The sequence below is a fragment of the Alternaria incomplexa genome, assembly GCF_024043165.1.
Source record: "Alternaria incomplexa strain BMP 0042 chromosome Unknown scaffold_2, whole genome shotgun sequence".
NCBI lineage: Eukaryota > Fungi > Ascomycota > Dothideomycetes > Pleosporales > Pleosporaceae > Alternaria > Alternaria incomplexa.
Window position 1 is genome coordinate 2418659 of NW_026249851.1, and position 21789 is coordinate 2440447.

Consider the following 21789-nt stretch of genomic DNA (forward strand, 5'->3'; position numbering starts at 1 on the left):
AAGATCGGCCGCGGTACGGTAGACAGGCTGTAAGGCGCGGTGGTTGAGTGGACTGGCGCGTTTGTGTAGTATGGTCCCAAGACGCTCATGGGTCTGACATGCTAGTGTCCTAGTGGTCGCAGCTGCCTCGTAGCGCACCGGCGGCGGTTGCTATTCCTGGAACGTCGGCGCTTCCACAGAGCCACTAGCGCAGCTCGCAGTTCGTCTCCCCCATCCATCGACAAGACGCATTCACGCCGCCTCAATCACGACACACAGCGTGCTCGCCTCGCCTACCACGACCCCCTCCTCCCACATCCAGGCGGCAGCGGCTCTGCGATCGACCGGCTTCCCTCGTCCGCACTGCCCAAGCTGGTCACCACTCTGCCCTCGACCCTCCCCATCGTCCAGAGTGCGTCGCAACAGACCCCCATCGTGAGCGCGGCACCCACCCTCGACCGCGCCTTCCTCACCACCGCCGCTCGCACCACCCGCACCCGCTGCGTCGCCCGCTCCTGCCCTTTTTACCCACTACGCCGCATCTCCTCAGGCATAGGCGCATCGCCGGCCCAGTCGCTCCTTCCCCCAGGCGCTTAGTAGAGGATCTGGTATTCTCGCTCCAATTCACCACGCCAGCGCCCCTCCCCACTGCTGTTGGCACCCAGGTAAGCCGCATCTTCTTTTCGTGTCCCAACTCCGCATTCCTGTGCCCCGTTGTCTGTCTGGGCGAGCATGACTGTAGTCGAGGCATTGTACGGGCACCTGTCACCTGTCAACCGTTACCTGCTCGACCATGTGCACTCTACCACCAATCTTCGAGTCGGGAAACAGCTTCTCAACCTGTCTCCAGCCTCCATTCCCCACTACCCCGTCCCGCCGCCCTCGTTTCGAAACACATGCGCCTGCCATGTCTGCCTCGCCCACAATATCCCATGATGCTGACACTCCGACTCTGAAAAGGGCTTTCTCTACACCTAATTCTTCTTTCCCTTCCAAGAAACTCGAGCAGTCCTTCACCCACTGCCTTCCTTCACCCCCTACCTCAACGCGAGCACCCCGTCGGCCCAGTAGCACTCGCAACCACTGCCCCCGCTTGGCAACACACACAAGTCCCAGCATGGTTCAGACGAGCGCGCGCTCATTCATGCCCATGCCCTCATTCGGCGCCGTATTTGGAGGAGATCACCACAGCAAGGGCCAAAATGGCGGGAATGTAGCACGTCCTGCTACGAGCCCCAATACCAATTCGGGCACCCCCTTCTCCTCCTTCCACATCCACAGCGAAAGTCGCGACAGTACATCGACGGGCTCTTCCGACAACTCTCCGACCACAACCATATCAACTATGGACTCGTCCTCGGTGACAGACCCCTCTCCAGGCGTGTCTCCCGAATCGCCCCTCGCAAAGACTATCACGCCCTCGTCTTTCGTTGCCGACTTCAGGTCAAGACGAGCAGAAGCACCTGTCGGGGAACCGTCTGCCGGCCCATTTTTCGAATTGCAGCGTCCCACAACACCTGCAAAGAAGCCTCGGAATCTCAAGAACCTTGGTATCAACACAGCGTCTTCGCTCAGCAACTTGCGCGCGCACACCCCAGCTCCCATAGCAGTTGCTCCCAAAGAGAAGAACAGCTCGGCACCGCCATCTCCGTTGTTTATCAAACCACCGACACCCCCGAAGCGTCGACCGTCCAATTTGAGCTTAACAATTTCAACGCCTGGCAGCAACGAGAGTAAGCCAGTACGATTGCTCATACCCTCAACACCGTCCTTCAATCGCCCACCGCTTCGCCACTTCCAGTCATCTCCTTCGCTACCATTATGTTCACCGAGTACGAACCCAATGGGTGGTATGCAATTGCCTCCTCTACGACCTGTTGCACCTAAGCAAAGTGGCCTCAGCGAAGTCCCCTTTGAAATGGAGGAGGAGGAGGACCAGGAACCCAACTTCGATGTTCCCCAGTCGCGAGAGGAGAAGCCGGCTGCCTATCCCAACGGCCCCATCTGTATCTATGAGTCTGGCGTGTTCCTCTACTTTGAGCCAACTGCTATCCAGGCCACGACTTTTGATGTCATTATCAACGTCGCGAGCGAAGTGAAGAACCCATTCACTACGCCAACGGTGGAGTCACAAAAAGATATTGATGCCAGGCGCATAGATGGCCCACCAGCGGAGAATGTTGATTTTGCCACCCTTGGACAGCGACCAAAGCAATCATTCGGTATGGACGATGGCTCGCCAACCACACCCAAAGCCACGCCGGTCATGCAAACCATACAGCCGCGCGAGGTTGTGATCGAGGGCAAGACATACAAGACACCAGAGTACATCCACATGCCCTGGGAGCACAACACAGACATCGTTCCCGACCTTCACAAGCTGGTCAGGATGATAGACGAGAGGGTTCAGCGTGGGAAGCGCGTACTCATCCATTGCCAATGTGGTGTCAGTCGTTCTGCCAGTTTGATCGTTGCCTACGGCCTGTACAAGGACCCGCAGATGAGTGTGCAAGAAGCGTACGACAAGGCGAAGAAGCGAAGCAAGTGGATCGGACCGAACATGAACCTCATCATGCAATTGCAAGAGTTCCGCAACAGCTTGTTAAGACAAAACGAAAGCCGTTCATATCACAACCAAGGGTATGGACGACGATCTGCTGGTCTTCCTTCCACCCGCTCCACAGGAAACAACAAGTACTCTTCGTACGATAGAGACTCTGGTTCGGGATCGCGCACTCCACGAACAGCGCCGCTACCACCCGACAGCGACATTAGCATGCAACGGGCAAGCACAGGCAACATGATGGCTATATCTCCAGGTCCCCTATCGGCACCCACTGGAGCCTTCTCAGCCGGTTTCCGTCGGTCCTGGGACTCGAGCCCTGCGCACTTTGATGTCCCATCCGAGCCCTCCCCGACGACAACGACGCCCTATGTCGATCCCACAGGTCACGTTGTGCCTGTAGTCTCCGTCACTAACGAGAACGTGCCGACCATTCAGACTCAAGATGTTTCTGACAGCGAAGACCATTCTGAGCCTACTCTCAGGCTTTCCTCTGTCCCCAACTTCTCACGTCAACTTCCATTACGATTGGGCCTGAGCAACGATGAGGGCTCATCATTCGGATCAGGAGAGAGACACCTGGCGCCTCTACAGCCATCAGGATTTGAGCCACTTCGATCCCCAGCTGTAGCAAGTTTCAACATCCCTTCCTTCAGCTCCTACGACGCATCCGATGCTGAGGTCATGTCGCCAATCAAGACTTCTTTTGACAACCCATGGCCGGCAGGCTACGATCTGGATAACGAACCTTCCGCGCCTGAGATTACTTCGCCAGTGGCTACACAATTTCCGAAGGATGTCTTTGGTCGCACAGACGCAAGCCTAGAAGATGACCTAAAGTCGCCACGTGCCACGGAATTCCACATGACTCCACTAAAGCCAAGGGTAGCAGATGAGGATCCATTCGGCTTGACATCGCCAACAAGAGCAGACTTCAATCCGTTCGACAGGCCCAGCATAGCCGCTATCAAGGACTCTGAAGCTGAGGATCGACGGCCGTCATTCCAAGCCATCCTACCGCCTGCCCATCAGACTTTCAACGGCTTTGCATCGCTGGACGGTACGGCGCAAACGAACCCCATGTTCCAGGCCCCCAGCTTGCTGTCCATGTCCTTCCCAAAACATAGCCAAGACGCCGGACCACGCATCGACAGCCTTAGCAATTCACCCGAAAAACAAGCCTTGACCCCTATCGACCCGGCTGAACCTGTTCCTGTAGCGTTCCCCAAGGCACCGGATACGCCCCGATCGCCTAGTCAAACCTTCCTTTCAACTCCCGCCAAGGCCATTCGCACTAGGTTCTCATCACCGAACATGCGCGAACAACGAAAGTTGCACAAGCTACAAACGGAGATTCAGTCAAAGCTGCCGAAACCTTCTGCTCCTCAACATGCTGCTGATGACATCGACGCTCTCATGTCACCGCGTGCTGAGGAGTTCACAAGGAACCCCTTCCATTTCGAACTCCAGTCTTCTGGCGACGACACGAGTCCGGTATCTTCCAACGAGACGATCAAGGACGGACGAAACGGCCATACCGCATGGGAAGAACCACTACCCCGGCAATGGACGCCTGAAAAGGCAACCGTTGACCCCCGGAGTCCTGTCCAAACCGGCAGTAACCCCATTGTTCGCAACATCTGGGACGTACTGTGAGCAAAGGCACAAACAGACCGAAACGCAAACTCAAAATATGCGGAGTGGACTTGCTCAATCTAGAAGCTTCCGGAGAAGACGCCGCGCGCACAAGATTTGGTAGCTTCGGCCGCCTTGTCGGAAATTACGCGACCTCTCTCCGAAGGATCGTCCTTCGCCAACAGGAGCTCGCGACGCCACCAACACTGAGCGTTTGGACTCCTGACAGCTGCATGTCACATTGGCCCACTTTGCAGAGTCGACGTTGGATGTGCAGCATCTCCGTTACCGTTGGCAGCCGATGCATTCCAACGGTCCGGCAGTCTCCATCTCGTATTCCCTTGTCATCAGTCATTTCCTTTGTGATCAAATCTTTCGTTTCTTTGCAAGTCCGTACAGCACGGCTTTACATATTCGCACGTTGGGGGCTAATGCGCGTTGAATTACGCAGAGTAATGTTCTAGTTTCTAGTACCCTAGTACCGCCATCCCCTCGACATACTCACACTCCTTACAAACAACTTTCCCTCTCGACAAAACCATTACTACATTCGCTGCCCCTTTGTATATCTATCTCATCTCCTTACTTTACACACTCAGTATCGATGTTACGAGCCATGCAAAGCGACTGTCTTCTGGCAGAAAGCACCCACTTGCGATCTTGGGTTGCGTCCTTGGTTTTGTGTTTTGATTTTTCTATTTTCTGGTTCGCTTGGCGAGTTCAGCCAGCGAAAGGCGTTTGTGGGAGAGAGAGAGAGAGAAGGATCTCGACAGATGGATTGATCATATCCTTGGGCTTTTCCTTATTTTTCCTTTTCCCTCTCTGGATTCATCTAAGGGTTTCTGGTGGAAAAGGCTATGTAAATGAATGGAACACATATTTCAACAATGGGTCGTCCACATGCATATATGTGTTAATTGCGTATCTGACTCTTCGTTGGCGATACGGCCTCTCACCATTCTAGGTAAACTTCCTGATCAAGCGTACCCCCACGAGCAAATGAACTGGCATGACAAGTCTAACCGAACACCGTTTTGTTGCTGACTAAACATGTGACAGCTGAAGTAGCATCTCTCGTCTGACTAATGAAGACACCCGCTTACTTGGTTCCTTACACACACCAAAGGCTTACATACATCTCACCTGCATGGCTTCTACATTATATGGTGGTACAAATGTAGATCCAACCTATCTCTGCAAGATAAGGGTTGTGCAGATCGCCGTTCTTGGTCGTGGAGGGATAAAAGGAAGGGTTGAACTGGTAACACGAACAGTGAGTGGGGGCTGGGCTAAAGGTAGTTGCGGTGTGAGATGGGGCAGCTCGCGCCATTGAGATCGTGGTTTTGTGGAACACAGTGAGGAAATTACAGTGAAGTCGTCGTATTTGCTCGTACTAGTAGCTGCGAGGTCAGATGATCGTAGACACATTTCCGTGGTGGAACAGAAAACATATGCTGGAAGAAAGTCTTGGATCAGGTTGAAAATCCATTCAGGTTACTACTTTAAACTATATACTATGTGTGATGCGTATGTGTATGCCCCAAAAGAGACCTCCACGTCTACAGAAAACAGAAACCATGCCAATCAGGCTCATCATCTCATGTCCATCTCATGTCCATCTCATCTCATCTCATCTCGTACCAAGCGAGCGTAGTATACGTATCCCAAAGACCAATAAGTCCAAAAAGCGAATGTGTCCAGGTCTAGCCCGGCGCAGTGTGTGTCAATACAATACAACGAAAGTGATCTACAAGACGTACATACACGTCTTGCTCGATGAGTAGTTGGAGCAATAGAAAAGCGATTGGAAAAGCTGCATCGAAATGTATTTCAATTTCGATGTGTATATGCAATTGTACAGAGATGGTTGAGTGTGAGACTTGACAAACAAGACGAGGAGACGGAGAAACGCCAAACGCAGCACTTGCGTGTAGTTGGTCGTAGAACTGAACATCAAGGAGATGGGAGATAGTAATGGGAAAAACCGTTCAACGCCTGTGAAATCGCAAATATGATCCCGGTGTTTCGTCCGATAGCATCCGGGAGTTGGGTATCCTGTGGGCAATTTGATGCCTGTGTCGATATGTTTGTATGTGTGTGTGCGTTTCGCCTTTCCAATTCAAAGTATAACGGAACTACTAGTAAGCATACGTAGCAGTTCTGCTGAGACCAGGTTTACTGGCAAAGCCTCTGTCAACCCTGTCGGGTTCACCAGATCTCGGTGCCCATCTGACGTCCTCGGGACCGTATCTACGGCTGTATTGGATTTCGTTGGGGTCGATGCTTGCCTGGCGTACCCGGTGTCGGGGTTCGCTACCAATTTCACCGTAGAGCCTTCCTGAGCGGCCGCGTTCTTCGCGAACAGGCGAGATGTTGCGACTTGACTCCGTGCGGCTTGGCATTGATGGCCGGGGCACGGTCTTGTATGATGCAGTGGTGGGCTCTGCCGGACGGTTGGGACCAATCGGGGGCTTGCCGATGGGCGACTTTGAACGGTGTTGGCGTTGGGATTGGGGTTCGCGAACAACGTGGCGAGGAGTGGGGGTTGGCGGGTCTTGGGACACGCCAGCTCCAGGAACGGGGTAGTAATATGTCTTGACGGTCGACGATGGTGGTACGCTGGGGAAGGCGTCTCTCTCGGGACTGGCGTACTTCTCAGGGCTGCTGTATTGCTCTGGAGTCATGGCCTCGCGAAGACCAGACGGGCGAGGAGCGGTAGCGTCCTTCCTGCGCGAGGAGGTGTTTGGAATGGTAGGCATGGTCGACGATCGACTCAGCGAAGGTGCTGGAGGCGTGTTCTCGGCATATCTGGTGGACCTGCTCTCGGTGTACGAGCGCTGAGGCACTCCACGTGAGAGCTCAGCAGGTGATGAGGTCGTATGCTTGAAGCTGGGTACGCGTCTCTCCTCACGGCGAGGCTCATCATCCCACTCGACAACCTCGGGAATACCGCGGTCGGTACGGTCTGTGTCACGACGGGACAGAGAAGGTCTTTCCTTACTGGGGCGAGCAGATGACCTGCGGACGGGCTCGGGTCGAGCACTGTCGCGTCGAACCATCCGAGGTGGGTCGGAGGTGTAGTAATCGCGCGAAGAAGCCCTGGCGGGCGACGGTCGGGAAGATAGGATATCCGCCTCGACGTGGGCGCGTGACTTGTGCTGGTATCGGAGCGCCTCTTCTTCCTGAACGCTCATCTTGCGTGCAGCAGGGACAGTGTGAGTGGTGGTGCCGGCATATCGGTTGTCTTCATAGGTGCGGCGCTCTTCTGCCTTGCGCCGAGCATCCTCTTCAGTGCGAGCCTTGAAGGCTGCCTCGTAGCGCGCCTTCTCGTCACCCGATGACTCACTGTCGACTTGGGTGAACTTGCGGTCGCTTCGGGTCTCCTTGGCACGCGTTTTCTCGCGATCTGAGCGTGATCTGTCTTCTTTGACGTGTCGCGAGCTCTTGGACTCCTTCTCGCGAGTGGATCTCGAGGATGATGTGGGTTTTGAGGGCTGGGTGTGGTATCGTGCGTGGTAACGGTCGTCTTCCTCGCGTGCTGTGGGTGCGCGGTACTCGGTGGTGTATCGCGAAGGGCCGTTTGCGGCAAAGGATGCACCGCCTGATGTGGGGACATCGAAGCGTGCAGTCCTGTCGCGTGGCGCAGCTCCTCGCGCCGCCTTCTCCTTGCGCAGCTTGTCGAGCGTGATCTGCGCGTCGTACTTGCTCCTCTTCTCGTCGTCAATGAGGCACTCGTAGGCCTGCTGGATGTTGTGAAACTCCTCCTGTTTCTGCTCCTTCAGCGCGGGGTCCGTGACCTTGTCGGGATGGCACTTGAGGACGAGTTTGCGGTAGGTGGCCTTGATGACGGCGGCGTCGACCGTATTGGCGACGCCCAGGGCCTTGTAGTGATCGGGGAGGGGGTCGTCCATGGCGGCAATGGGTGTGGGGATAGGATTGCTAGGCGGGTGTGGGGTGTGGGATCTCTCTTATAGTGTGACAGCAACGACTGCTTGCGACTCAGGCCTGACACATGCGGATCCGGGCAATGCAGCGAGTGGAGGAGCAAGCGAGCCTGTGGCGGTGTTGGGCGGATGTCTGGCAGGCCGCAGCAAAAGCAAGGGCAGGAGCGATGGGCTTTGGGCGAGGCGTCGGTGTGGGAGCCCTATAAGGGGAGTCGGGTGCAGTATGTGCCGTGGTGAGAGCAGAGCGGACGGAGCGTGCGGGTGTTCCTGCACGGCCTGACGAGGATGGCTTGCTTGAAATCGGCTGACCTAAGGAATAGTGGGTCGCTCAGGGACACAGACAGCGCGGATCGAAGATGGCGGAAACGTGGCGAAGAGACAAAAAAACTCGGATCAAAGACGCTGGACAAAGGAATTGTAGTGCTCGGCCGGCGGTCAGGCACAAGAGTGAGGCTGTGTTGTGCTCGCGACTGCGCTGCTCGTTGCCCGGCAGCGATGGCTCTGCTTGCAGGCCGTAAGTTGCGGTGTGGATGGCTTTGCGACGTCACCGTCAACCGTGCCAAAAAATGCCAATAGGATCCGGCGGGCGGTAGTCGGGATCGCACCGCGTAGTGTGGAATTTAAGAATCGTGGGAGAAGAATAAGATTGCGGCTTCGAAGAATAGAACAATGTGTGCAACGGGTAATATGGATTTGGAGAGCAGTCAGCCTGCACGCTTTGGGGGTGCAGTTGTGACTATATCAGGCTCTCATGCACAGAGCCCCAGGGCTTCGACAGCCGTCGAGGGCATCCCTGTGCCTCGCACTTGTCTGCTTTGTACCAAACTCGTCGCCGGCTGAAAAGAGCGTCACAGCCTCGACTCGACGCTGACTAGTCCCCGCTCCACGCCCATCGCATCGCATCGCGCAAGCCGCTGCTTCACATGAGCACCGCTGCACGTCTCGTCGTCGGCCACGGCGGCTGCAAAACACTCAGTCCAATCACGCCCAGCGCCCTCCACATGGCCCGTTTCGAGACTGGCGCCAAAACCGCGCCTGATAGGACCAACCCCCAGCATGGCCTGCATGACCACCGAAGCCCCAAGAAGCCATGCCAGAAGCGTGGAAGCACGATGTGACCACACCTGCTGTCCAATCGTGAAATGCTCACCAACCCCACCATGAACATTTGCAAGACATGACGAATCCAGCTGCACCCCAAGGGTACAGGTGAAGCACAAAGCCAGCACCGACAGCCAACTCGTCACATTCGAGATCCACCCAGGCAATCCATCCTCTGCAGCGTCCGAGACACATGTGTTCCCCAGCTCAGACGGTAGCAGTCACCGGGCCTTCGGCACCCATCAATGCACATCCTCCGCACATCACTCGAGGCACGATGAGGGGCATCCCTGTGGCCCGTCGCAACTCAGGTCAGGGCACGGCGGTTGCGTCGCCCGTCAGGCAATATTTTGCTCTCCGTCCCAAGCCATGTGAGAGAGGATAGATTTGCTGCCACTCGATCCGTCCCGATGGCAGACGTTAGCCCGTGGCTTGATAGGACGATAAGATACGCTTATGCGGGGGTAAGGCGGGGCACTTCTGCATGTAACGCCCAATCGTGACATGGTCAGCTCACGAAGCCCACGAAGCACGTCCTCCTACGTGGTCCTCGTCCATTGCACGCACCGCACTGAGTAGGACACGAATGTGCTATAAACCAGCAGCAGTATGATGTAGGTGTTGGCTCGACAAGTGTGCTTTGCTGGCTAGGAATGAGATCATTTGGGACAGGTACGCTGCAGTTGATCCGTCATCCCACATTAGCTAGCATTATCGTGGTCCCAAAGAGCCCCATACAGGCAGCTCCATATCGACGACTATCGGCTTGTTGTAGGCAACCGACGTTCTGCCAGCGACCCTCGGACCCAGATACGCTGCGTTGATCACCGTGGTCTGGCTGCGTTCTTCCGTCCCTGGTGGAGGCATACCCCTCTGTCGTTCTGCGAGACGCTGAGTAGCCTCGTCAGGACACCCATGTCCGGTATCGCTCTCATCTGGATGCTCATCTGCATCGCCCCCTCGCCGTCCTCCTCCACTAATCCCTCCCCACAGCGCCTCACTGTCCCGCAGGGCAACATCAGTGAGGCTCGCTGGTGCCGTCGGGATAAGCTTCTCACCACCACCGGACGGGGGCTGACGCCCTGTCTGATCCGGTGCAGACATCGCATCAGGCTGGCCTTCCAGACGGTCCCCTCGCGAGTCAGGCTGCAATTGACGTGTCAAGCTCGCATGGTGGTCGCAGCCCGAACCACGCCCTCTTCTCACCTGCATGCCCGTCGTCAAATCAACTAGAGAAAGTTTCTTGTTGGAGGCTCCTGGGTCGTTCCAGAACTGCACGCTTGGTACTAGGGTACCGATATCCATGGGCGTGGGTTGGTGATGTAGTAATGCATGTCTTTCTCTCCATTGTATCGTCTCCACGCCTCGTCCGTTGTGTATGTGGCCGCAGATGTTCAAGATCGGCCTGACTTGCTCTAATCTTCTTAACAACGCTGGGCATCCTTCCCTTATTCTGTCTTTATGTCCGCTTGTTGCTGCTACTACTCCATCGCATCGCCCCTTGGGCGGTGTATGCGTAACTACGATATCCACTTCATTTGGAATATTTTTCCACACTTCTTCTGCTTCGCTGGGTTTGTACTGAAAAGCCCAACTCGCAAGTTGCTGTTTGGGCGTACACGGACTCCCAAAGATGGTAAAGCACGTTCCCCGTTCTTTCAATCGTATCTCCGTATAGTCATTTTCAAGGTAGACGATGGACTTGGATTCCGTCAACAGTCTTCTACACGCTTCTGTGTCTTGAGGCGCAGGCCATTTCCACGACTCTTCGTTTTCTCGAAAGAACGGAGGATCGAGCGTAATGTCGTGATTCCCTGTCCCATCTCATCAGCACTTCTCTTCTCCATTATATCTGTCCCTCTTGAACAAGACCAAGGGCATTCAGTACCAGCAACCACAATCTTCGCCTCAAACTCCTGCCGCTCAAGCCACTCCACCGTCCTCTTCAACTCCGCATAACTCCCCTGATTCGTCAAGTCACCCGCGTGGATCAACACATCGCCAGCCGGCAACTTCGGCGTCTGATTATGCGTATCCGATATACAGACTATACGCGTTTTGCGCCGTGCCGACATACGTGGGTAGGTTCATGCACACACATGTGCTAGTTAGCAGTAGCAGCAGTAGTAGTGATCGTGGTAGGTAGTGAGTTATCGTGTGATCGATCAGGTACACGCCAACCAAACAGCAAAACAATGCCCAACTCCCACGATCCAAGCTAACCCCAGCACACCCACCCAAAAACTTTCCTGTCATCATGCACCTGCAAAAGTGCCGTGGGAAAGAAGGTTTTGTGGAGTTAGTCCAGCAATCGCTATCACGCGGTTACGTCATTCCCCATCATTTCACATTCGAGGGCCTGGCCTCGCCTCGCCCATTTCCCAAACTCTCCGTAACCGCGTACCGCGTACCGCGTACCGCAAAGGACAGCACAGCATTTGCTTTTTCTCATTATTCGCCGGTTGGTGATCAACAAATGCCCCGGCCCTCTAGGGTCCTTAGTTCCCTCTAGTGATGCGACAGAAGATAGACAGGTACATCCGCAGCACGACATCGCCTCCAACCCCGGTTTTCCTCCCATATCGCCGCACCTCGGCTCGCTTGACTGCGGCGGTGTTGTGCATTTTTGCCACCGCCACCACCCGTTTTCGCGCAACCGATCTTGCGATGGCGAGTTCAGCCGCAATTTCTGGATCTGCGGTGGTTGAGAGATGATGCATGTGGGAAGTGGTTGGGCGGAAAGAAAAACAGGTTGTTGGGGGATGTTGGTAATGCCGATGCTGGATTGCGATGGCGATGCGCGGGGGGATTAAGCTAGTACTGAAATGACGTGCCACGTGATCGATAATTTGGGTAGGTTTGATGGGTGATGGGAGGCAGGTGCGATGTCGAGTCTAGTAATCTCATTCAGGAGTATCACAATATTGCAGAATGAACGTTTTGCTCAGGCTTTTCAGCCTTTTGTTTTTTTGTTATTTTTGGAGTACATTTTTATCGCGAAACAAGACTGCAAAAAGCAGAAAGCAAAAACTCCTTCGCTACAAATGAAGGGGTATCTTGACAATGACAAGCCCATTTAACGCCTTCATCACAAGAAAATCAAGCCCATATTGACTCCCCGCCTCACTATGCCTAGGCGTCCCTTTCCTTCCCATGAACAGGGTAGTCGTCAACCTAGATTTGGCCGTCGAGGACGACCTCTGCGGTCTCCTCGTCGTCCTCATCCAGGTTCATGTCATCGTCTGACACCACCCAGGTAGAATCGGAGTCCTCACCCAGGTCGACGACTGATGTATCACCACCCGCGGACGCAACGTTGCTGTCCAGGCTATCCCTCCTGTTGCCATGGACAGCGTAGTTGGCATCGTCGTCCTCTAGGGTGATCGGGGAATGGTAGCTGTTGCCGCTGGTGGCATTTCGTCCGGAGTGAATTGACCTGGAAGACCTGCGCGGAACCTCGAATGCGACGACTGGACCGTCATCTAGGACGGCATCTGTGCCCTGGATCTGCGCGCAGTCCCATTCATCCACGTATCTCGAAGACAATTCCTTGTGTGCCCAGCGGGCGATTCTGCGCTGAATCTCATAGCGAACCTCCTGAGAATGGAAGTCTTCCCCGAAGGATTCGGGAAACCCACAGGGAAGTTTGAGGTCGCAGTGGTGCTCTCGCCCTTCCAGTTGACAACGCTTGATTGCAAGGATCAACAAGTGACTCATTTTGTATACAAATGGTCCACATGCACCTCCATCATCTTTGAACCTGTTGTTTTCGTTTTGATCGGGACTGTTGAATTGTTCGAGGTACCTCCAATCCTCTGGGTTCTCATCAAGAATATGGAGCATGCCCATAGACATATCCCGGCCTAAGTCTTGATAGTATTTCAGTTTGACGAAAAGCGAATCGAAGTAATAGCATGTCTTGGAAACCCGATCCAGAACAGCGAGAGACCAGTGTAATCCACCGTAGCCATTGTTTTCGACGCCGCCGATGCCATCGTTGATGACGATGAAGACCCAATTCTTGTCGGCGTAACGTGACCTGTACTGTTCGTATTCCGCAGTATATCCTGACATTTGGGCAAAGTAGCAAATCTGGGCCACAGTAGAGTTGGCGATACCGATTTTGTGAGCGTCGCAGTCGTAATCGTGGCGAAGCACTTCAAGAGCCATGTCTAGACTCTCGTCGCGCATCCATACTTCCTGACCATAGATCCGAGCGTTGGTAGCGCCAATATAATTAAAGGAGTCGTTATGAAGGGTCACATCTCCCAGCGTAAGGAACACTCCTTCGTTGTGGGGAGGCTCCAGGTGATCAGAAAAGGCCGGGGCGAAAGCAGTGTACCGCGCAGGATGAGGAAGTTGCACCCAATGTGCAAGAGCGGGTAGAGGATCCACTTCCTTGGATGATAGCTCAGGGATGTCATATGTCTGTGTAACGTGAGTGAAGTGCTCACTAAAGTAAGGCTTCTGGTAATGTTTTACCTGACATATCGCAGCTTCCCAGCGATCAGTTTGTTGCTCCCATCCGGTAGTAGTATTGACTTCCACACTGTAACGGCGCTTCAGCAGAGGGGGCCTTGTCTGCTTTGTGGGCAAATGGTCACGTTCAAACCCGCGCGAGGAGAGCACCAAGATCCCGTGCCCCTGATAACTCATCGATTCACGTGTCTTCGAGAAGATGTTGCGTTGCATCTTGCGCTTAGCGAGTGATTCGGAGATGTCTTTGAACAAGACCGCTCGATCAGGCGACATGACTGTGTGAGGTTTCGGTGGCGGCGGCGGAACACCTAATTCAGTCCACCAATCTGACGATACCGATGAACTTGGTGACTGGGGTTCTTCGTCCATGGAAGGCGTGTGTGGCGGTGTGACTGGCGGCGTCGTGGACATTTTGCCGGCGTGGTCTTGATTTGAGCGCGGGGAAGGAGGGTGGCTGTTGTCGGCGTGCTCTTGCTCCGGTGACTGCACAGGGTCAGGCGCATTGTCCTGAGATTGTGAAGGCATAGTTTCATCGCTGTGTGGCGGCGAGGATACAAGACCTTGCGTCTCGGTCAGTGGTGTGACGCCGACCGCAGGTGAACCTATGCTTGAATGAGAGTTAGCATCGCCGTCAGATGCAGTCACGACATTCGAACAAATAGGTTCCGGCTCGGTTGGCGATGAGGTTCTGATGGTATCTCCCTGCACTGTGGATGATGAGTCTGTCAGTGTGTCCGCCTCGTCCGATGCGGTAGGCGCGGCCTGCGCGACAACCTGGGCAGGCGCGCGCTCCTCGGACATTTCGTCAGACATTGCAACGGCGCCGCAGTATTGTTTCCTGAGCGGAGTGCTACGACTTGGCGATGGGGAGTGTGTGCGCTTGAAATTGGTGGGGATTCGCGTATTGTGGGCGTTTGCGAAGGCCTGCGAATTGACAAACACTGCTGGCTCAGGCGCTAAAGCGGTGGCGGATGCGCTTGATGACGAGTTTGCTGCAGTCGAATCCAAAGGCGAGTGTAAGTCTGTGTCAGTCGCGTGCGGATTGCGAGTTGTGGGCTGACCAAAAGGCGTATTTGCTGGGGTGGTGTCGTGGTCGAGCGTCGCAGTAGAAGAACTCGAAGAACGGCGCGAGCGGCGCTGCGTCAGAAGGCCACAACAAAATAGGTCCATGAAAAGTGAATGCGGGTCGGTGCGCTCTTAAACACTGTTTGCTCCAGCGCAAAGAGCGTGATTGTTTCACAGCACGGATTCAGGGATGCCAGGGCATTCAGATAAGGCGAAGTCAGCGGTGAACAGAAGAAGGGGTCCTGAACTCAAATGAATACCATGCGATTCAGACATTTCGGTGTGTACGGCACATTCGTTCCATGGTTGTCTGGGTTCAGGTGTGGGTCATCCAAAGAATATGGGGGAACCGCCCACATATATCTTGCAATCAACTACAAGGCCTTTGTGAATGGTCAGTATTACCGACAAGCGACGGCTCGTCCAGTTAACAGCCAACAATGAACAATGCTGCGAGAGTCCGATTCGTAGCCAGCAGCAGACCTCCTTCATTATACTCGTGGGATTCATCCAAAAGGACTCTAGGTCGCAGAAGCCTGGCCAAGTCAGACACACCGAAGCAGTGAAAGTGTGGGCATTGTGTATCGTTCCTAAAGTCCGGTCTGCGATGGTGAAGCCGTAACCTTGAGCATTGTGTCAGCCTTCATTTCATAGATGCTCAAAAGGGGTCCGTAACTAATATATATATTCACAGAGGAAAAGGCGATTTTGATATATGTACACGAAGTTTCAACACCCACGTTTCGAAGAGAAAGAAGAAGGAGCAAGGAAAAACACGATCTGGTGTTGGTATATGGAACTAACGAAAACGGCAAACAAAAAAAAAGACAAAGAGATCATAAGATGCTGACGGTGAATCGATCCTGCGCCCACACGCTTGTCCCCTTACGTGCAAGAAACGCTGATAACAAAATGCTCCGTAGTTAGCCCCTTTTGATGGCAAAATATGCAAAGTCGTGAGAACGCTCTTTCTCTCACAATGCTTGGTAGAAACTCCTTCGTGGTACATCGCACAGACTTCTTAGCCTTGCAAGGCTGAATAAAGCAGATACTCCCTTCTAACATGTCTCCGTGCGCGTCTGTCCCTATATCCCTGTACTGACTCGGTGTTCTACGGCGCGCCTCTGTTGGTGTGCCCATGGCGAATCCGGTCTCAGGTATGAGAGTCGCGGGGTCATTGCGCGTGGACCAAAGAGGAGACTGGGCATACTATGAGGGTAACGTCAAACGTTAACGCAAGCTCAAAGAAATGCGAGAGCTTTGCTTTGCTCACTCTCCGATACTTGTTCCCCTTAGTCGTCTCCCCAGACTCACGCTACGCCCAATGTCCGAAACACCACCGACTGAGTGTCTGTTGTTTGGGTTTCGAGCGACGCTCAATTGCGCTCTTGGTCGTAGACCTCCCGTCAGGGTCTTCTCGTAGTTGGCCGGCGAGCCTTCACGGCCTAGATTATGACCGTAGCGGCTTTGGTTATCCCGGAACAACAGACTATGCTCGTTGGAGGGCGTACTACTTGAAACACTAGGGCGGCGGAGACTGGCGGTGGTTTGAAGAGCGGGTGATGGCTGTAGATCAGGCATTGGTTCGCGGGAAGTGTATTGTCTGCCACCGGTGAACCGTTTTTGGTCTGACTGACCACCGTGGCGGGCTCTAAAGTCGATTGAGGTCATCGCACGGGAAGGCGCACGGAAGATTGGATCTTCGTCTTCTTCGTCCACGCTGTTGCGCGTCTGGTGGAGACTGGTGCCTGCTCGTTGCATGCGTGACGGAGTGTGTCTATCGTCGTAAGGTTCCTGGCTGCCTCCTCTTTGGCTGCGGCCGGAGTCATCGATAAGCATGCTGGTTCTCCGAGCCTCGATGCGTGACATGGCTCTACTGGGACTGACGCCTGATAATGTGTTGCTTTCGGGCTCGATGCTCTGTCGGATCGTTGGTGAATCGCCATTGATCTGTACACTCGGCCGACGCGATAGTGTGGCTGTGTTGGATCGGAAGGCTGGACTGGCAAGACCCGTCTTGGTGTCACACAGAGCAATGCAGAGCTCGGTGAGACTGCGACAGAGGTTGTCGGCTTTGCGACGAACCTGGCGGTCTGAGACGACAGAGCCGTTGATGATGGAGCTTGCAGAATGGAGTGTGCCCTGCGGCCCTGCACTGCCGCTCATCTCTGCCAGCGCAAGTGCTTCGGTTGCAGTCGCCTCCAGGTTGCGGTAGACGGTTGGGGAGACGTACTGTCTAGCTTTACCGAGAGCTTCGCGCAACAGAGGGTGAGTTTTGTTGTTGTTGGGGGTATGAGTGCCAACTGTCGACTCGGCAGGCGACGGATTCGACTTTCGCTGCTGATTCGGCGAAGAAGAGACTGTCGTCGCTGAGGTGTTGGCCGTCCGCGGGCGCTCAGCCGATGCTTGGTTTACAATGGCACCCGATGTCGAGGGTATCTTGCCGCCCATCTCGATCTTCCGTATCCTGGACTTGAGCTCGTCCAGCTCGTCCCATACAGACGCGGCCGGGCCTGTAGAGCCATGTGACTCGGTACCGTCGGCGCGCGAACCAGCCTCAAACGATGTCTCCACCTGCGGCGTGCGCGGCTCGTGTGACAGGTTCGACGGCCTGTAGGGGTGGACCGGAGTGCGACTGGGCGGGGTTTGATGTACCTCAGGCTGAGATCCTCGTCTTGTTGAGTTTGAGAACTGGGCTAGGAAGTCGCGCGGTGAGAGCTCCGAGTCGCGTCGTGTAGAGCTGAAGGAGGCTTTGTGGTTGAGGTCGCGGGTCCGTATGGCTTCGGGTGCAGGTGAGTTTGGCGACCGCTCGTATCTGGAGGGGGTGGGCAGGAGCGACGACCGGCGTATGCCGCTGGACCTGGCTTCGAGGGCAGCGCTGGAGGGTATCCTGCTGGTGGTTGGTGTGACTAAGCTCGACTGGACCTGGACGGGCGAGGGCGACTGCAGGGCCGAGGGGAGCGACTGCCGGTTGTTGACGCGGGCGACTCGTGACTGGGTCGTTAGCTACCATCCATGCGCATACCGTAGCTCCATTGCTCACCTTCAATCGGTCGCGCGCTGTCGGGTTCTCTGGGCGCGGCGGCTTGGGCGCACTGTCGGCGGCGATGTTCAGGAACAGGTCCTCCTTCTCGCCGTCTGTTCCTGGCGTCGCGGGCGCAGGCGCTCCCCGTCCGCTATGCGCCGCGTGGTAGTCCTCCATGCGGCTGCGGGGGCCAGAGTCGTACTCGGACGACTCGTCGGTGGAGCTCGCCATTCGTCGCGGCGGGGGCCTCGCACTGCTGGTCGAGGCTCGTCGGGGGTGGGGTCGGGGGCGGGTGGCCGGGTCTACAGCGCTTGTTTGTTGTGGTGGTCGCGGGGCTTCGCTGGCGGAGGTGCCTGGGTGGGAGCTAGTGGGGGATACCAGGCCGGACTGGAGGAACTGCTGCTGCGCATAGGCAAAGTCGGCGGGGTTCTGCGAGCTGCGGCTGCGAGTAACGAGGGTGACGGGAGGGCCGCGCGAGTTGTCTATGCCATGGCCGCTGTGCGAGGCTGGGGGACGGCGGGCGGACGAGGCGCTGACAGACGGCAGGCGCAACAGCGTGGGCGGCTCCGGGGCCGTGTTGGTGCGGGCGTGGGTGGGCTTGCTCGGGGGCGTGCTCTGCGACAAAGAGTTGCGCCGCTGGGTGGTGTGGTGTTGTGGTGCTCCTCCAGACGATTTCCGAGAATGGGTCGGCATAGCTGCAGGCCTGCGCTGGCACACCAGACAGGGATGGCGGACAACGTTTCAGAATACTCAGCCCGTCATGGCTGCTTTTGCGACCCACAGTCCGCGCGCGAGCCGTTGAATATTGCCAATTCACTCTTCAAAGTTCAGAGGTTGATGCTGCGACGCTGGGGATCCCTAGCATCTTGACCTTGGCCGTTTGCGTCTAGGGTCCCGGGCCACTCTGCACGAGATGTCACAGTCCTTTCTGGAACGAATGGCCGCCTTCGAAACCGTCTCTTAGCAACGGCATGATGTGCAGCGACTAGCCGTGCTCTGGCCTTAACCTATATCGCACCCTATATCGCACATCACTCGCTCGCCTCTCTCGACTACCAGCGTGTCAAAGACGCCTCTACCCGACTAACTTTCCCTGCAAGCTGACCTTTACCTGCGCGATTATTACCTCGCTGTTGTGCGTGTCTGGCCCAAAAAGCATGCTGGCTCTCATTTCGTCCGGTGAACGCACACCGCCGCTTGGCCGTTAGCAGGAACCGCTTCCAAGCTTCGCCAGGGCTCCCGTCGAGATAACAGATCACGATTGTGACTGCAAAAACATTGTGCTGACTGACTCTGTTCCTGCATTCGCCATCCTGGTCAACGGCAGGTTGTAAGCGAGTAGCAGCGACGGACGGGACTTTTACCCATGTCAGTCGCAGGTAAGATTCACCGGCGCCTTGAGTCGTGAAGATTAAGGCCAGACATCCTCTCTCCTGTAGCAGACACTGTAATCTCGCGCGCAATACAAGGTTCGTTGGCTCAGATTCTATATCGATAGTGAAAGCTACATAGTGACAGACGGAGTTGCGCGCTTCGCGTCATTGATTGGCTGTTGCATTGTAAAGGGCAACGTGTGTACATAGTAGACAGTGGACGTGCTGGGTTGGAGGGCCATGATCACGTGACCTCGGCGGTGGCTGAACCAGAACGCCGAGGGTCTGATGAAATCTTGCCCAGCAACATCATCACCACCACCAGTGCCAACCGCGATACCCAACCCTCATAGCATCGCGAACTGCCCTTGCGCCTACACGACCATGTCCGTCGCAGCTTTGTCCAAGTCGCTGCCAAAGCCGAAATACTCGGGCGAAGAGGAGGAGCTCACCAACAGCACGCGCGTGCTAACCGCAGAGCAATATGAAGCGCAAGTAGTCGCGAAAAAGGGTCCGCCGCCCTATGGCCAGAGGCAGCACTGGAGGCCTCGCGCGCCTGAAGGTAAGCAAAACACGTATGGAGGACACACGGGAGATGTACTGACATCACCTCTAGACTTTGGCGATGGAGGCGCATTTCCGGAAGTACTCGTCGCGCAGTACCCGCTCGACATGGGAAAGAAGGGCCAACCATCCACATCCAACGCGCTTGTGAGGAGAGTCGACGGCGAGGGCAAGACCAAGTACGACGAGATTGCGCGACGCGGACACGGCGATTCGAGGATTGTGCAGGCCAGCTTCAAGGACCTCATTCCTCTGCGCCAACAGGCAGACGCTGGCGAGCTGGACTTGTCGCGTCCTTCTGCGGAGGTTGTCCAAGCAACCAAGGAGAAGACTGAGCAGGCCCTCATGGCACTGGTTCAAGGGCAGACCGCTGCACAGCGGCCCAAGAATGTACAGGGCAGGAAGAACGACGAGCCGACCTTCGTCAGATATACACCCACGGCTCAGCATGGTCAAGCCCAGGGCCAGACGCGCATCATCAAGATCCAGCAAAGACAGATCGATCCCATGGAGCCGCCCAAGTTCAAGCACAAGCGCATTCCTCGCGGACCACCTTCGCCTCCCCCACCCGTCCTCCACTCGCCGCCGCGAAAGCTGACCGCCGAAGACCAAGAACTTTGGAAGATCCCACCCCCAATCAGTAACTGGAAGAACCCTAAGGGATACACAGTGCCACTAGACAAACGTCTAGCAGCCGATGGTCGGGGGCTGCAGGACATCACGATCAACGACAAGTTTGCTCAATTCGGTGAAGCGTTGCAGGCAGCAGACAGACATGCACGAGAGGAGGTTAAGCAGCGTGCGATCATGCAGCAAAGATTAGCGGAGAAGGAGAAGCTACAAAAGGAGGAGCACCTGCGAAACCTGGCGAAAGAGGCACGAGAACAGCGCGCCAACACATCCCGAAGGCGATCACAGAGCGAGTCGGACACTGATTCGGAAGAAGAGGCAGTGCGGAAGCGAATGGACGCTCGCAAGGAGAGGCGCGAGGACTTCCAACGCGAACTCCGTCAGTCGCGGATGGGTACCGAGCGCAAGATCCAGATGCTGGCTCGGGAGCAGAATCGTGATATTTCTGAAAAGGTCGCACTCGGTCTGGCAAAGCCGACACAGAGCGGAGAGTCCATGTACGACTCGCGGCTGTTCAACCAGTCCAGCGGATTCAACGCTGGTTTCAACGAGGACAACCACTACGACAAGCCTCTCTTCGCAGCTCAGGATGCTATCAGTAGCATCTATCGCCCGAGTGTACAGCAGGATGACGGAGAAGACGAGGGGCAGACCTACGACCGAATCACCAAGTCGAGCAAGTTCGAAGTCCTTGGAAAGGCCAAGGAGGGTTTCAAGGGTGCGGATCTGCAAGAGGCCCGAGACGGACCAGTTCAGTTTGAGAAGGATACTGACGATCCGTTCAATATCAACCAGATGATTGACGAGGTTCGTGGTGAAAAGGGCGAGAAGACGGGAGAGAAGCGTTACGGCATCCAGGAGCCGGAGGGCAGATCAGCCAAGCGCGCCAGGGTTGATGATGACAGTGATTGAACGTCTTTTAGCATTATCGAGACATATTTCAGGCGTTTGGGTCTTTTGCATAGCTCGAGTTGCTGGTGCAATACTGTAGCATTTTACTGCGATCAAAACGGTCATCATTGATCTGGCTCAAATCTTCTTAATACAAAACTCACCACATATTGTTGGGCGTCCATGGTCACAAAAGCCTGCGCGATTGTGTTACCACACCTACAGACAGTCGTCGTATATGCTTACTACCCGTCACTCTTCCATTGGCCAAGTCCCAAGGATCCCAGTCTCGGAAGGCGCACCTTCGTCGGAAAGCCGCACCGACAACAGCTTCCGTCTGCGTCTACCATCGACGCCATACACACCTTCGCTCCACAGCCCCGCCGTGCTATGTCGTACGAAAGTACAAGCCAACGGCGAACCCTGAAGTTATGCGCCTTGCGCTGGTGTGCTTGACTGGCCGACATGCTGCCGGCTGTCGGATCTCGATCGTACTGCTAATCGTTCGCTGTTTGCTAACATCCGAACCGTTTTTACTGC

The 21789-nt window shown here is 55.4% G+C and overlaps 5 protein-coding genes across 5 annotated transcripts; 2 read left to right on the plus strand and 3 right to left on the minus strand.

The window, feature by feature from the left end:
* Nucleotides 1–1096: 1096 nt before the first annotated feature.
* J4E90_002325 (uncharacterized protein) lies at nt 1097–4198 on the plus strand (the record flags this gene model as incomplete). The annotated part of the gene is made up of 1 exon (XM_051431906.1): nt 1097–4198. One exon carries the CDS (start codon nt 1097–1099, stop codon nt 4196–4198), a length of 3102 nt encoding a protein of 1033 aa, XP_051295040.1.
* A 2117-nt stretch (nt 4199–6315) lies between these two features.
* Nucleotides 6316–8088, minus strand: J4E90_002326 (uncharacterized protein; the record flags this gene model as incomplete). Its single annotated transcript, XM_051431907.1, has 1 exon — nt 6316–8088. One exon carries the CDS (start codon nt 8086–8088, stop codon nt 6316–6318), a length of 1773 nt encoding a protein of 590 aa, XP_051295041.1.
* Nucleotides 8089–12396: 4308 nt separating this feature from the next.
* On the minus strand, nt 12397–14226 carry J4E90_002327 (uncharacterized protein; the record flags this gene model as incomplete). The annotated part of the gene is made up of 1 exon (XM_051431908.1): nt 12397–14226. The coding sequence occupies one exon, from the start codon at nt 14224–14226 to the stop codon at nt 12397–12399; it is 1830 nt and encodes a 609-aa protein (XP_051295042.1).
* Nucleotides 14227–16035: 1809 nt separating this feature from the next.
* J4E90_002328 (uncharacterized protein) lies at nt 16036–18022 on the minus strand (the record flags this gene model as incomplete). The annotated part of the gene is made up of 2 exons (XM_051431909.1): nt 16036–17760; nt 17810–18022. 2 exons carry the CDS (start codon nt 18020–18022, stop codon nt 16036–16038), a joined length of 1938 nt encoding a protein of 645 aa, XP_051295043.1.
* Nucleotides 18023–19548: 1526 nt separating this feature from the next.
* On the plus strand, nt 19549–21270 carry PRP45 (mRNA splicing protein; the record flags this gene model as incomplete). The annotated part of the gene is made up of 2 exons (XM_051431910.1): nt 19549–19726; nt 19781–21270. The coding sequence occupies 2 exons, from the start codon at nt 19549–19551 to the stop codon at nt 21268–21270; spliced, it is 1668 nt and encodes a 555-aa protein (XP_051295044.1).
* Between the last annotated feature and the right edge of the window lie 519 nt (nt 21271–21789).